Source organism: Cannabis sativa, chromosome 2 (genome assembly GCF_029168945.1).
Source record: "Cannabis sativa cultivar Pink pepper isolate KNU-18-1 chromosome 2, ASM2916894v1, whole genome shotgun sequence".
Classification (NCBI taxonomy): Eukaryota; Viridiplantae; Streptophyta; class Magnoliopsida; order Rosales; family Cannabaceae; genus Cannabis; species Cannabis sativa.
The window spans coordinates 4,684,382-4,700,286 of record NC_083602.1 but is presented as its reverse complement, the minus strand read 5'-3'; the positions used below and the strand labels follow the sequence as shown (position 1 = coordinate 4,700,286).

Below are 15,905 nucleotides of genomic sequence, written 5' to 3'. Positions count from 1 at the left end.
TTGTTGTTGAAATTTAATTAGTTTCAAGTTTGTTTTAGTTGTGTTGTTGAAATTTTAAAAAGATTATTGACTTATTGTTGTTGTTATAACTTTATTAGTCTCAAATTTATTGTATTTTCTTAAGTGTTTTGGAATCATTATTGTATTTATGTATTGCACCTGTGTTGAGTGATATGAAAATCTTGAAATGATGAAAGGGAACGTAAACATAATGAAGAAGAATAAAGGCTCAAACAAAATTGAAATGGGATACTGTACAGTTGAAATTAAAAGTTATATTTCACTTAAAAGTTAAAAATTCAAAATACAAAAGTAATAAAAAGCAAAAATAAATATCGTAAATTGGAAAAATAAATAGAAATGGGAGAGTTGTTGATACATTGATGGTGTACTTGATCACATTAGACATTTATTATTATTTGGGAATGGAATTGAGATTTCTTTTGTATATTGTGAAGTAAATAAGGTTGCTCACGTTTTAACCAATTATACTTCGACTAACAAAACTAGAGTCATGTGGATTATAATTAATTTCTTTTGTGCTAATCTCGCTTTACAAGGACACTTTGATTTATTGAATGAAGGACTTTGGTTTAAAAAAATAATAATAATTACTACAGGGGAGCCTTTAATTACGGTGTACAAATAAAAAATTTGAATAAAAAAATTAAAAAATAATATATAAAATAATTTCTTGTATATTTTCTGAAACTAAAAAACTAAAGGAAAATTCTACAATGCACCCCCTTAAAAAGGATATATTGATGCACCCCTATCTGTTTTAGCATCTGAAATAATTTTTTAGTCAAATTTTTTCTCATGGTCATGTATGTTATAGTTATTTAAGACATCCTGCAAAATTTTAAGAAATTTGGAAAAGTTTAACACGCCGAAAATTATGTTCAAACAGTATGTTGCACGCGTGACTGTTTTATTTTATACGCGTGTATGTTTGAACATTGTTTTCTATATTGTAAATTATTCCGAATTTTTCAATATTTTGTAGGATATCTTAAATAGCTATAATGTACATGAATATGAAAAAAAATTAGACTAAAAATTTTTTCTGGATGCCGAAACAAGTTAAGGTGCATCAGTGCATCTCTTTTAAGAGGGTGCATTGTAGAATCACCCCTAAACTAAATATTAGGGCAACTTTTCTTCTTCTTTTTTTTTTTTTTAAATTTAAAATTTTAAATATTTGAATATAAGTAACCTTGCCGTCATATCATCCCCTTTGAATTCCATATCATTTTGTTCATAATGGTGGGTGATTCTGTGTCTCCAACGGCAGTGGAAGTGATGAAGCATTGCCCCAACCAACCTCAAGGTTCTTCCTTTTTCTTTTTTATTCAACTCAATCTATTTTCTTGGTACCAATTATTATAGTTTTCTTTCTTTCTTTGTGTGTGTCATACTTTTTTAATTAGGGTTTTTCATTAATCTAAGAAAACGATTTTAAACTTGTATATGATTGTTTTGTTATGTTCAACTTGAGAGTTTAACCCTAAAATATATATATCTTAAATATATGAAGTTGTCTTTTTATATTATCCAACATTGGTTGACACAATTAAAATTGGGTTTTATTTTATTTCTGATTATGTATTTTTATTGTAAAGTAATAACTAGCATATTAAAGAATGATATAATAACTACATATTTGTTGTTTTAGCATTCCTATTGGGCACCAATAGTTCGTATAGCGATATTACCTAAAAATTATTTTATTAAGTTATATGAGACTCGATATTTAATTTCATTAATAACGGTATAGCACCGAGAAAAATGCTAGTCACCAGTAGTACCTTTTAGCAATTCTCTTATTGTTTTGTAGAATTTTCAAGGTGCATAAGATATGTTCCTCCAGCTCACTATTTGATGAAAGTTGACTCCTTCAGCTCGCTATCAAAGTCAAGGGGAAACTACAATAGTTCTTCTTTCGAAGTTGGAGGCTACAAATGGTATATTTTAATTAGGCATTGTACAAGGGAAATTTGATTTTCTATACTTAAAAATGTTCAATTTTTTTTTTAAACCAATACATTTTACACTACAAAAAAATATAACACTTTTTTCAAAACTCCAAAAATACCCCCCTCTATCTACTTTGTCTCTCTCTCGGACCGAACAAAAAAAAAATGCACATGGTCCGATGGGGTCCGACCAATCGGAATATTCTTCTTTCTAGAGGGGTTGAACACTTAGAACAAGTACAACGGAATGAATTTTCTTCTTGGTTTTATAACAAGCTTTATGATCTTCGAAGATTAGGATCTCCAGAGGCATCTGATGAGTTATTCTCTTTAGCATCGGGGTCCTCAAATCTTGTTGCCTCGTACCCTGGGTGTGTTGTAAATGGAGTTAGATTTTTGTGTCATAAGAGGGACGAGAACAAGAAAACTCAAAACAGTGGTGTTTCTGTAGTGGGAGTTGAAAATAAAACTTATTATGGCCAATTGGAAGAAGTTATTGTGATGTCATATCTTAGTGAATTTTCTGTTGTATTATTTAAGTGTAAATGGTTTGACACTAGTCGACCCTCAGGAAGATTAAAGTCTGAACAAAACATCATTAGTATCAACACTAGTTTTGAAGGGTTCAAAGATGATAAATTCATTTTAGCAAATCAGGCTAACCAAGTTTTCTACATTGAGGATCTCAAAAACAAATTTGACTCAAAAGTCATCCAAGAAGTTCATCATCGAAATGTGTGGGATATTCCGTAAATTGATGAACATTTGGAGGATATTGAAGTGGATGTTATGCATGATACAACTTCATCTGATTTCCAATTGTTTGTTGATCTTGGTCCATTACCAGAGATCAACTTTCAACGTATAGGGGCTCCAACAGAGTTTGTGGATATCGATAATAATCCACTCGATGAGGATGACACGGATGAAGTGGAGGAGGAAGACATAGATGAAGTAGATGGTGAAGAGATGGAAGAAGTAGTGGAGGAAGACAAAGAAGAAGCAGATGAGGAAGATGAAGATGACAATGAGAGCAACGCTAAAATTGATAATTTAGAAGAAATTTATAATGATGATGATTATTATAGTGATGAATAAGTGGTAATCTATTACATATATATATATATTGTTAATTAGTACTTTATTATATTATGATATTAAAATTATTATAATGATTCTAATATTTATATTTTTCAGATATGACGGATATTGCTCGTTCTCACGGGGGTGATGGAGGAAGTGATCCTCCTCTTGGTCCGACAAATATTGGAGCTGACTGTGTGCGAGGTTATATAATTTAAAACATTTAAGTTATGTTATTAATATTTATGGGAATATACTAACTTATGAATATTTAAACATGTGACAGCAGCTCCTCCAAAGAAACGTGGACACCATAAGGGATTAAGCACACGAGAAAAGCGAGAAAACCTCAAACGTCCACTGCCTATTGAATGGTACATCAAAGGAAAGACATACAAGGATATGGGTCCGTATTGTTCAGACTTTTCAAGGGAGTTAGGATTGCTCGTACGACAGTACACGGATCCAAACTACCTAAGTTGGGCAGAAGTACCTGACTCTGTGAAGAAGAGGATATTGTCTAGAGTAGAGGTGAATTATTTTTAGAGTTAAATTGCTTCTTATTAATTATATATAATATTAACTAATGAAGTTTTTTTTACAGGATAATCAACCTCAATTGAATTTTTACTAAACTATTTTCATTTCACATATTAATATCTCCATATTTATTTTTGATAGAAACGTTCGGAGATCAATGCATTAAATAGGAAAAAATTGAAGGAGTTGAGCCATGGAGGATCTCAATCTATACCTGCTTTGCGTTATAAAAGGATACGATTAATTTATAATATAATTACCTCCTTACATTCAATATTTAAAGTAATGAAGCTTAAGACGAATGGTACTCTTTCTGCTTATTGAAACATTACTTGCTGTATTGTTCTTGGTGATTATTTAATACTTCATTGTGCTATCAAAATGAATTTACTTGATACGTATAGGCCTATGTATTTTAATATAGATATAACTAGGATTTTGGTGGACTGGTATTTATGTCGCTCTACATCTAGTTGTTGCCTTTTTCCTTGTTGAAACTTAATTTGAGGCTTTTAGCTATGTGTTTATGTTTGTGACTAAGCTGTTTGTAGCTACACGTAAATATAGCATAAGATGGTAGATTGTTGTTTACATTTTCTGTAAGGATAATCAGAATGAAGATTAGGAGAAATCTTAACTATATGCCTTTGAAAATGAATGGACTTAACTTTGCACCATTGCATAAGGGTATGTTATCTCTGTTTCTTGTAGCTTGGTTTAGAAAATATGTGATGAGAAATGTTAAGTACTATCGGTTTTAAATGTGTGTATATGTAAAAATAGTATTAGGTATTTTGGTAGATTTTTGAATTATTTGTGTTTTGTTGTTATTACTTTGAATAATAATAATAAAAATTACATCTATATCACAGCGTGATCCGGAGTCTGGGCGATTGGCACCGATCCCAGATGCTTGGCAGGCCACTCACCATAAGCAGGGCAAAGGATGGGTGACCGACACTGCTAGAGAAACATGGGTATATTTTAAACAAATATTATCTTTATATTTTTTGTCTAAATAAATTTTATAATTAATTTAAATATTATTGTTTAATAGGAAAAAATGATTGCCATACGTGAGACACAACAAACACAGTCCATTCCAAATACTGAAGTGTCAGGCAATGTCATTAATCCAGAAGACGAAGATTTATCACTTGTGCAATCTGTTTTTGGAAGACATCGTGGGCACCAAAAGGGTTATGTGCGTCTAATTAGCACAAGAGAGATGACAGGACCACTTACATTTATCCAACCTCCTCCACCTCAGGCCGGTGCATATGTTGGAGCTGATGTCATAGCTGATATGCAAGAGCGGATTAGACAGCTGGAGGAATTGGTTAGGACAAATGGTGTCACTCCGAGAACGCAGAATCCACCTCAACAATCTGATCACTCTGATGATGGAGGAGCGAGTTAGTAGTTGTGTTTATATATAATGTTTATTTTTTTCACGAACCATTTTATTAGCATGTTAGGTAATTAAACTTATAACTTTAAAATTTAAAAAAGTAAATTTACGGTATTTTTATTAATGAATTTTATTTTTATTATTATTTGAGCAATATTAATGTGAAAATAAAAAAATATGATATATTTATTATGAAAATTAATAATGAATAAAAAAATGTGCTTTATTTAAAAAAAAAAAATTGTTGTCGGTAAACGTCTCTATAACGAGGACAAATGTCCTCAGTATAGATGGGTTCGTTAGGCCAAAATGAAAGTTTTTACCGACAACATGTCGAAGCTTGTACCGACAACAATGTCCTCGGTAGACCCTTTAACGAGAACACCACTATTGTCCTCGGTAGAAACCAATTTCTAACGACGAGGCTCTAACAAGGACTTTTTAGCGAGGACTTGTCCTTGCTATAACCTTTTGCCGAGGATATCTGAAGTTCTAACGAGGACATTTGTCCTCGTTATAGACCCTGTTTTTTGTAGTGAATTCTGTTTTCGAGTAATTGATCAAATCAATTCTAAACACAAGCAACTTTCAGGTGATCAATCATTCATCATTTTTGTTTAATAGAGTAACTTTTAAAGAGAGGCCTTTCATCTAATTATTTGTATTAATTCTCGTGTAATTATGTTACTTTTCAGCTGAGAATTGGTTTAGAAAAGGCCGGGGTTTTCAGAACTTTATGTTACTTGAAGATCTTCACAAATCTTCAAATGGTTATATTGTGAAGGATACTCTTATTGTGGAAGTTGAGTTTTTTGTCATTTCACAAACTGTTTCTCTCAAAGCCAAAAATAATAAAGCCAAAAAGGAAGCCTTTTTTAAATAGTTTGACTGACTGTCTTCAGTGTTCTTAATTTCTTCTATAAAAATGTTAATGAATAGAATGTAGTTATAATGGAATAAGTGTTCTCAACTTGTTTTTAGAACTATATTATAGCAATTAGCAAATGCATTTTGTTGACAATCTATTTAGTTGGTTTTTTTAGATTCCCTTTGTATCGATGATTACATGCTCAATCAAAATGAATGGTGTGTAATTAATAATGCATCGGCTTATTAGTGATTTGTAATTGATATGTAAAGCTTATAAATATGTAATTGGATAGCTAGTCATTAGTGGATATGGGATGAGATAATAGAATTTTGATTCATTTGAAGTTTAACACTCAAAAATGCATTTTAGAGATTTGTCTTGTCTCGAAGAGAACTATTATCTATCAATTTCGTGTCGATGCTCTCAATGAACCAAAATTCTATTATTTCATTCCATATCCACTAAGGGAAAAATAATTTGGAATCGTACTATTAAAAGTAGTTTTTTTTTTAATGCAGTATTAGGTTTTAGTTTTAATATTCCTACGTAAAAATACATATATATCAACAAATATCTGTTTTATAGGCTGATAATTAAAAGTTTGAATTTATTTGGCTATATATGTAAAATAATTTTTTTAAAACAGAAATATACACGTACGAAAGATATTTAATTACTAGCTAGAAGGATCGAATCTAAATCCTAATCCTAATAGAGTGCAAATAAACCAATTTAATTTAATTTAATTAATTTTATACCTATATATATAAATAGATTTATGTATAAATATATATTTTCTATGAAAAAGATATGTAAAAATATCTACACATACGAAAGATATGTAATTACTTATTAGCTAGAAGGTTCGAATCCTAAATCCTAATCCTAATAGAGTGCAAATAAACCAATTTAATTTAATTTAATTAATTTTATACCTATATATATAAATACCCCGTGAGACATCAAATGCATTTTCAATCTTCTTTTTAAGTTCATAAACTATATAGCTGAATACATTTGCCCTAAAATTGTTCCCTTTTACTTTCATCACCCAAATTAATCTCACTACTTTTTCTTTTCAAAATTAATCATTTTGTGATTAATTAATTAATTATGAGCTCCCCACAAGTCATTGGTGATCCCGATTACTTTATATCACCCTATAGTTATACTCAACTAAACACAATAGAACAAGAACCACATACTGGTCGTTTTTTTATCATTAATTTAAATGCCATGTTCAATCTTGCTTCACCAGCTACTATAGAAGACGATGAACCTTTATTTTATGATGAAACAGAATATCCAATTTCTACTACAGAAAATACTGTACAAATTTCATACGAAACATTGATGAATATCAATAATACTGAAGCCCTAATTACCATTCAAGACATGTTTGCTGCGGTCTATTTTCCTTCTTTCTCTTTTATTATTGATGAAATTATTGATTGCGGTAGAAAAATGATGAACAATAATAATTTGAATGAAGAAGTCGGTGTTGATGTTTACGTTCATGTCTTTGTTAATGAACTACCTCAACTTGATTGGGATGATGATGACGACGGCGATGATGACTATAATATGGATGATTTTCCTATTTGTTTTGTGGCGTCGAGTGAAGAGTCAATTGAAAAATTAGAAAAAGTTCAGGTTAAAGATAATCCAATTTTTTGTTCGATTTGTTTGGAGGATGTTTCGGTTGGTTCGGAAGCTACTAAGTTACCATGCACTCACGCGTATCATAAACAATGTGTTGTTGAGTGGCTGCAAGTTAGTAAATTTTGTCCCAATTGTAGAGTTGAGATAGTTTAATAATCATGTGGTACTTAACAAATGTTTTCTTATATTTATAAGCTTATATATAATGTATTTTAATTATTAATCGATGAAAAATATAGTTAAATATCAATTTCATGTGACAATATCAAATTAATATGAAGAAATTCTAGTTTCTGTTTTCTTATAGTGTTCATTACGTATATTAACTTTTATTTCTTCACATATAAGAATTTGATATGACAAAAATATAGTCGGATATAATTAAAAATTAAACTATGTTTTATTAATGTTAAATATTAAAAATTAAAACGAAATGTAATTTTTATTAAAATAACACAAACTAATTACCTTAATTTCCTAATAAACTATTAGGTGGCGTTTGGTTGGGAGAAATGAAAACATAGGAATAAGAATGGGAACAGGAATGGAATAAAATCTAATATATGTATAAAAAATATTGATGAAAAAATTATTAAATTTTTTCTCATCATGTATTAGAATGGTCTTTCTTTCTATTTTAAAGTGGAATTGTCATTCCACCAACATGTTAGAAAAACCATTCTATTGGAATGGTATTCTAACATTTTAATATGCAACCAAACAAAAGAATGGAATGGAGATTGTTTCCTTTCCATTCCATTCTATTTCATTATCTCCAACCAGTGTTGGGGTATACTCTTCTTCTTAGGTAGCGTTTGGTTGAGAGGAATGAAAATATAAAAATGAGAATGAGAATAGGAATGAAATGGAATAAACTTTAAAATGCATAAAAAAATTGATAAAAAAATTATTAAATTTTTCTCATCATGTATTAGAATGGTCTTTCTTTCTATTTCAAAATGGAATTGTCATTCCACCAAAATAGTGGAGAGACCATTCTATTGGAATGACATTCCAACACTTTAATATGCAACCAAACAAATGAATGGAATGGAATTGTTTCCTTTCCTTTCTATTCCATTTCATTATACCTCCAACCAAACGCCACCTTAGTTCTTACACGTTGCTACTACGGCTAGGACCCATTAAGTGTCAGTCTCCACTTGGTGAATTGAAATTATTGGTTTCAGTCAAATGGGCAGAGAAAATAAGGAAAATAAAGGTAAAATATCAAATTCAAATGATGTTTTCATTCATTCTTTGGGAGATAGATACACAATGATAGAATACAGTACTCAAATTAGGGTTTCTGAATTGTCAAATTTTTATGAAAAAATAATAATAACACTTCAGCATAATATGAGATATTTTAAGAAGTTACAAAAATAAGGGGCAGACTAGTACACCCTATATTAGTAGTGCACGATTCCGACTATTCATTAATTACACTAATAATTGACTCTACAAGTTTTAATATGTTGCCAAAATTAGTTGAGATCTTCTCTTATGCCATTAGATATGAGTTTAATATTAGAGGACATAAAAACGTATAAATTTTATGATTCAAGTAAATAATAAATTAAAGATTGTGAATTCTCACATATTATTTTCTTAAAATTATTCGTCTAGTGTCTAATGATATTTTATTTTATTTTGTAGATACTTCATTATCAACTACTTCATCATTTGAAATTGCAGACTTTAAATATAGCTTGCTAAAAGTTGGAGTTGGAAGTTTGTATTTGCTTGCATGTTAGTTGTAATTTTATAATATTGTTGTTGAAATTTAATTAGTTTCAAGTTTATTATTTTGTTTTAATTATGTTGTTGAAACTTTAAAAAGATTATTGACTTATTGTTGTTGTTATAACTTTATTAGTCTCAAATTTATTGTATTTTCTTAAGTGTTTTGGAATCATTGTATTTATGTATTGCACCTGTGTTGAGTGATATGAAAATCTTGAAATGATGAAAGGGAACGTAAACATAATGAAGAAGAATAAAGGCTCAAACAAAATTGAAATGGGATACTGTACAGTTGAAATTAAAAGTTATATTTCACTTAAAAGTTAAAAATTCAAAATACAAAAGTAATAAAAAGCAAAAATAAATATCGTAAATTGGAAAAATAAATAGCAAAAGAGGCTAAAAGGGGTAATTTCCCTTAAATAATTTGGAAACGTACGATAAAAAGTAGTTTTTTTTTTCAATGCAATATTAGGTTTTAGTTTTAATATATTCCTACGTAAAAATACATAAATCAACAAATATCTGTTAAAAGTTTGAATTTATTTGGCTATATATGTAAAATAACTTTTTGTAAAACAGAAATATACACGTACGAAAGATATTTTTATAATTAATTCTACTATAATACTATAGGACCGAATCCTAAATTCCTAATCCTAATAGAGTGCACATAATTGAACCAATTTAAATTTAAATTATACAAAATTGTAATATCTGGAATCATTAATTTCATTTTAAGTTTTTTTTATAGATATATCTATATAAATACCTTGCGAGACATCAAATGCATCACTATTTTGTAAGTTCATAAACTAGCTTGCATACCCTAATTTGGCAACTTATAAAGCTAAAATTGTTCTTTTTTTACTAATTCATCACCCAAATCTCACTACTTTTTCTTTTCAAAATTAATCATTTTTACAAGTGTGATCCATTATGAATTCTCCACAAGTAACCGGTAATGCCTATTACCGTATAAAACCATATCATTTTGAACCAAATCAAATAGAACAAGAACCGCAAAATGCTTGTTTCCTTACCATTAACTTAAATATCAAGTTCATTCTTGCTCCACCATTTGCTATGGAAGATGAAGCATTTTTATTCAATGACAACACAGAAAACCCAACTACTTCTATAGAAAATGTTGCGAGAATTTTATACGACACATTGATGAAGAGCAACAACACTCAAGCCCAAGTTGCCATTCAAGATATGTTTGATGCAGTCTTTCTTCCTTCTCTCTCTTTTCTTACTGATGAAATCATTGATTGCGGTAGAAAGGTGGTGAACAACAAAGAGTATTATAATTCAAATGAAGAAGTCGGTGTTGATGTTTCTATTAAAGTTTTAGTTGATGAACTACCTCAATTTGATTTGGATTACGATGATGATATTGATGTTGATGATGACTACGATACGAATGATGTTCCTATTCGTTTTGTGGCAGCGAGTGAAGAGTCAATTGAAAAATTAGAAAAAGTGCAGGTAAAAGATAATCAAATTTTTTGTTCGATTTGTTTGGAGGATGTTTCAATTGATTTGGAAGCTGCTAAGCTACCATGCACTCACGCGTATCATGAAGAATGCATTGTTGAGTGGTTACAAGTTAGTAAATTTTGTCCCAATTGTAGAGTTGAGATAGTTTAATAATCATGTGGTACTTAACAAATTTTTAGAGATCATATATGTATATGTATACATATATATAAAGATTATTTTCATTATTATATAGAACGTTTACGTTTATTTTTTATCAAGAAGAAGAATATTCATTATTAATCAAACAAACAGATTATACATCTCTTCTAGTTTGCTTATGACTAAGCAAAGAAACTCTAGCTTCAAAAGTACTTCTTATCTGTTTACCAATACACAATACAAAAAATCTTACTTTTAGTCACAATAAAACTTGTGACTAAAAGTAAAAAGGTTGTGACTAATTATAAAACATTATTCTTATGTTGTGACTAAAAGGTCCGTGGCTAAAGGTATTAGTCACAAAAAATACAATTTATTGTGACAAAATGTGTTTTTAGTCACAATACTTATTGTGATTAAAACTAAATTAGTAAAAACTTGTAACTAAATGCTATATTTTAGTCACAAGTAATATTTTATTGTGAGAAAAAGTCACATTTAGTCACAAAAAATTTATGTTGTGACTAAAATGATGTCACTAAAAGTAGCTATTTTTTGTAATGACAGTCCAAAGAAAAATATTTTTTTTATCGTATAGACAACTATTTCTATTAGGCCAAATATGATAGGCGATTCTTGCCAATAGAATGAATCTATGCTTAGGAGCTGAAAGTCTACACCAAATTGCCTTCGTAATGTTGAGTAAACTGCTACTGAAAATAAAACAGCAGGAATAATCTTACCGAATAAAATTTTTGGGTTGAGTCATGGACTAGGTCGCTCTCTTTACGACGTTCGTTGCACTGCCCAGAAATGTGCAAGCAGTCAAAAATTATCAGTCGTTCCCAAGATAAAATAGCCTAGTCAAAATACCACTGTATCGGAGCTCTACTGCACAATAGAGAACTGTTGAAACACCACAATGAAAAACTACTGCTCGGACTATATAATATAATTATCGTAAATAATAAACTATAAATGATTTTTTTTTCTGTGTGAGAAAGATGTATTTTCTCCTATTGGTTCTGATGTATTAGGGAACCCATTGAAGATCCTCTTACTCCAAGTTTGGTGCAAGAGGAAGTGGTTGACCAAGATGGAACAGAAGCAATAGAGTATGCTATGTGGCTTGATTTTTATGGGCCATTGAACATAAAGTATTATGAAGAGCTAAGAGTAATTCCAACAAGATCATTGCCATCTATTGAGAAGCCACAATAATTAGAGTTAAAAGTCCTTCCTGATCCCTTGCGGTATGAGTTCTTGGGTGAGAACAAGACACTTCCAGTTATTGTTTCAACTTCACTTTCTGATGTGGAGACGAGGAAGTTGTTGAGAGTTTTGAGAAAGCATATGAAGGCCATTGGATGGATATTGGCCGACATCAACTATTATGCATCAAATTTTAATGGAGGATGGAGTCAAACCGACCATTGATGCACAAAGAAGACTTAATCCGCCAATGAAGGAAGTAGTGAGAAAGGAGGTAGTGAAACGGTTAAATGTTGGGGTGGCTTATCCAATTTCAGACATTAAGTGGGTAAGTCCAGTCCATGTTGTGCCTAAGAAAGGGGCCTGATGGGGGTAAAGAGCGAAAAGAATGAATTAATTCCAACAAGAACTGTAACTGGTTGGAGAATTTGTATTGACTACCCATAAGCTCAACAAGGCCACTAGGAAAGATCACTTTCTCTTCCATTCATTGATCAGATGTTGGATAGATTAGCGGGTTAAGAGTTCTACTATTTTTGAAGAATTCCATTCGGGTGATGTAATGCACCAGCAACATTCTAACAATGTATGATGGCTATTTTCTCTAATTTAATTAAGAATTTTATTGAGGTTTTTATGGATGATTTATCTGTGTTTGGGTCATTGTTTGATCACTACTTGAGTAATTTGGAACTGGTCTTGATTAGATGTGAGGAATCTAATTCGGTGCTTAATTGGGAGAAGTGTCATTTCACGGTAAAGGAGGGGATTGTATTGGGACGTAAGATTCTAAAGGAAGGCATCAAGGTGGACAAAGCCAAGGTATCAACAATTGAGAACTTACCCCCTCCCGTGTCAGTTAAGGGGATTCATAGCTTCTTAAGACATGATGGGTTCTATCAAAGGTTCATTAAATACTTTTCAAGAATCTCCAAGCCTCTGTCTGATCTGCTTGTGAATGGAGTGCCTTTTGAGTTCGGAAAGAAGTGTTTGGAAGCCTTTTAAATTCTTAAGGAGAAGCTGATTTTTACGCCCATAGTCATTGCACCGAATTGGGAATTTTTATTTGAGTTGATGTATGATGCAAGTGACTATGATGTTGGAGCGGTATTGGGTCAACGAGTTGACAAGGTTTTTTGTATCATCTACTATGCTTGTAGGACTTTTAATGATGCTCAGTTGAATTATGCTACTACTGAGAATGAGATGTTGGCCATAGTGTTTCCTTGTGATAAGTTTAGTATCTGCTTAGGAATAAGGTAGTTGTGTATACTAACCATTCAGCCATAAAATACCTTATAACTAAGAAGGATGCGAAGCAAAGGCTAATTTGATGGGTCTTTCTTCTCCAAGATTTTGATTTAGAGATTCAAGATAAGAAGGGTACAAAAGACTTGGTATATCATTTACTGAGACTAGAGTTACAAGAGAGTTCGAATATGGAGAAAATCCAAATAAATGATGAGTTCCCTGATGAGCAATTGTGTTTACTTCAAGGAAATGTTATAGTCCCATGGTTCGCTGATTATGTCAATTACCTTGCTGAAATATCACTCCTCCAGACATGTCTAGACAACAACTCAAGAAATTCTTTTCTGAGGTTAAACATTATTATTGGGAAGAGCCTATCATTTACAAGCATTGCGCCGATCAAATAATCAGAAGGTGTGTGCCTGAGGAGGAGATGGATTCTATCCTTACTCATTGTCATAGTCTACAGTGTGGGGGTCATTTTAGTGGAATCGAACTGTTGCCAAGGTTTTACAAAATGGTTTCTTTTGGCCAACTCTCTTCAAAGATGCTTATGAATTTGTCAAGGCATGTGATCATTGTCAAAGAATTGGTAACATTTCAAGAATAAATAAGGTGCCTTTGACTGGTATTCTAGAAGTGGAACTGTTTGATGAGCGGGGAATAGATTTTATGCTGGGGTTGTTTCCATCATGTTTCCATCATCTTTACATCTTGCTCGTTGTGGACTATGTTTTAAAATGGGTGGAAGCAGTGACAACTCCTTCGAATGATGGTATGACTGTTCTTAATTTTTTACAAAAGAATATCTTCACTCGGTTCGGAACTCCACGAGTTATTATTAGTGATGAAGGGAGTCATTTCTACAACAAATCGTTCGAAGCCTTGCTGGCACAGTATGGGGTTAGGCATAGAACTGCTTTGCCTTATCATCCACAAAGTAATGGGCAAGCAGAAATTTCTAATCGGGAAGTGACGATGATTCTTGAGAAAACAATTCAACGCTCAAGGAAAAATTGGTCCAAAAAACTAAATGATGCTTTATGGGCATATAGGACAGCTTTCAAGACTCCTATAGGCATGTCGCCATATAGGTTGGTCTTCAGAAAGGCATGTCATTTGCCGATGAAATTAGAGCATTAAGCTTATTAGGCAATGAAGACATTGAACATGGACTTGGCCGCTGCAGGAGAGAAAAGGCTTTTGCAACTCAATGAGATGGAAATTTAGAAACAAAGCATATGAAAATACTAGGATCTACAAACAAAGGACCAAGAAGTGCCATGACAAGGACCTTGTCAGGAAGGAATTTCAACCTGGACAACAAGTACTTCTCTTTAACTCAGGGTTGAAATTATTTTTAGGCAAGTAAAAGTCAAGGTGGTCTGGTGCTTTTATAGTAGTTAAAGTATTCCCGTATGGAGCAGTGGAAATCAAAGGTAAAAAATCAGAGACTTTCAAAGTCACTAATCAGCAATCAAAGCTCTACTTGGGAGGTCAGATTGACCAAGCCAAGTCTACCATCCTCTTGGCGCCTCTTTGAAGAGGAAATTAGCGTCTGGCTATATGACAATAACGACAACGCTCTTGGGAGGCACCCAGAGTTTTTTACAGTTATTTTAATTCAGTTCAAGACATTTGCGGTTTTATTTACTTTTAGTATTTTATTTTGTTATTTAAATTTGAATAAGTATTTTTCATATAATTTTAGAACCGCGCAAAGTGTGAAAAGTCTTAAAAAATTGTGGCCTATACTACAGTGGTCGCGACCAGATCATATCCTCATTATGACCAATTATCATCGTGACTAGGAAGCTTTATGGTCGTGACGAGAGAGGTCGGCAAGAAGGGATGAAATTCCCTCGTTTCAGTGGTCACGACCATGATTTATCTGATCGCGACAAGGATCCCGAGTGTCCTATATAAGACCCACTTCGGCCAAAACATAACAAATCCCTAATTCTTCACTACAACCCTGATTACTTACCCTACTACACCCGAAAATACCAAATTTCTTCCCAAAACCTTAAATTTCTTCACGTTTTCATCATTCCATCCAACATCATCACTCCCAAACACCTTTTCTCTCATTAATCTCGATTTTCACTCAAAAATCATACCCTAAATCAACCAATCTCCCCCAAATCCAAAAATTTCACCATTAATTTGTTGGATTTTGTACCCTAAATTATATTTATTATCATAATAAACATACTAGATTAATAATGTAATATTATAAATATTAATAATACTAATCAAATGTTTAATAAACATATATATATGGATTGTTTATAAAATATAAATAAAATTTATAAATGTGTTTGTATATTCTTTTTTTAATTTCATATTAAATTTTAGTAACCATATTATTTTAGTAATATATTAAACTATAAATATTAATTTTAATATTTATATATTTATTTTTATGCGTTTTTTTTTTTAGAAAATCAATTGAAAGTAATCAACAAGTTAAAATTGTATAGAATTATGTAATTATATTTTTTTACAC

At 31.3% G+C, this 15,905-nt stretch overlaps 2 protein-coding genes across 2 annotated transcripts; both read left to right on the top strand.

The window, feature by feature from the left end:
• The first annotated feature begins 2,765 nt into the window (after window positions 1–2,765).
• On the top strand, window positions 2,766–3,074 carry LOC133034072 (uncharacterized). Its single transcript, XM_061109089.1, has one exon. The coding sequence runs from the start codon at window positions 2,766–2,768 to the stop codon at window positions 3,072–3,074; it is 309 nt and encodes a 102-aa protein (XP_060965072.1).
• A 4,043-nt stretch (window positions 3,075–7,117) lies between these two features.
• Window positions 7,118–7,696, top strand: LOC115719815 (uncharacterized). Its single transcript, XM_030649004.1, has one exon. The coding sequence runs from the start codon at window positions 7,118–7,120 to the stop codon at window positions 7,694–7,696; it is 579 nt and encodes a 192-aa protein (XP_030504864.1).
• The last annotated feature ends 8,209 nt before the right edge of the window (window positions 7,697–15,905 follow it).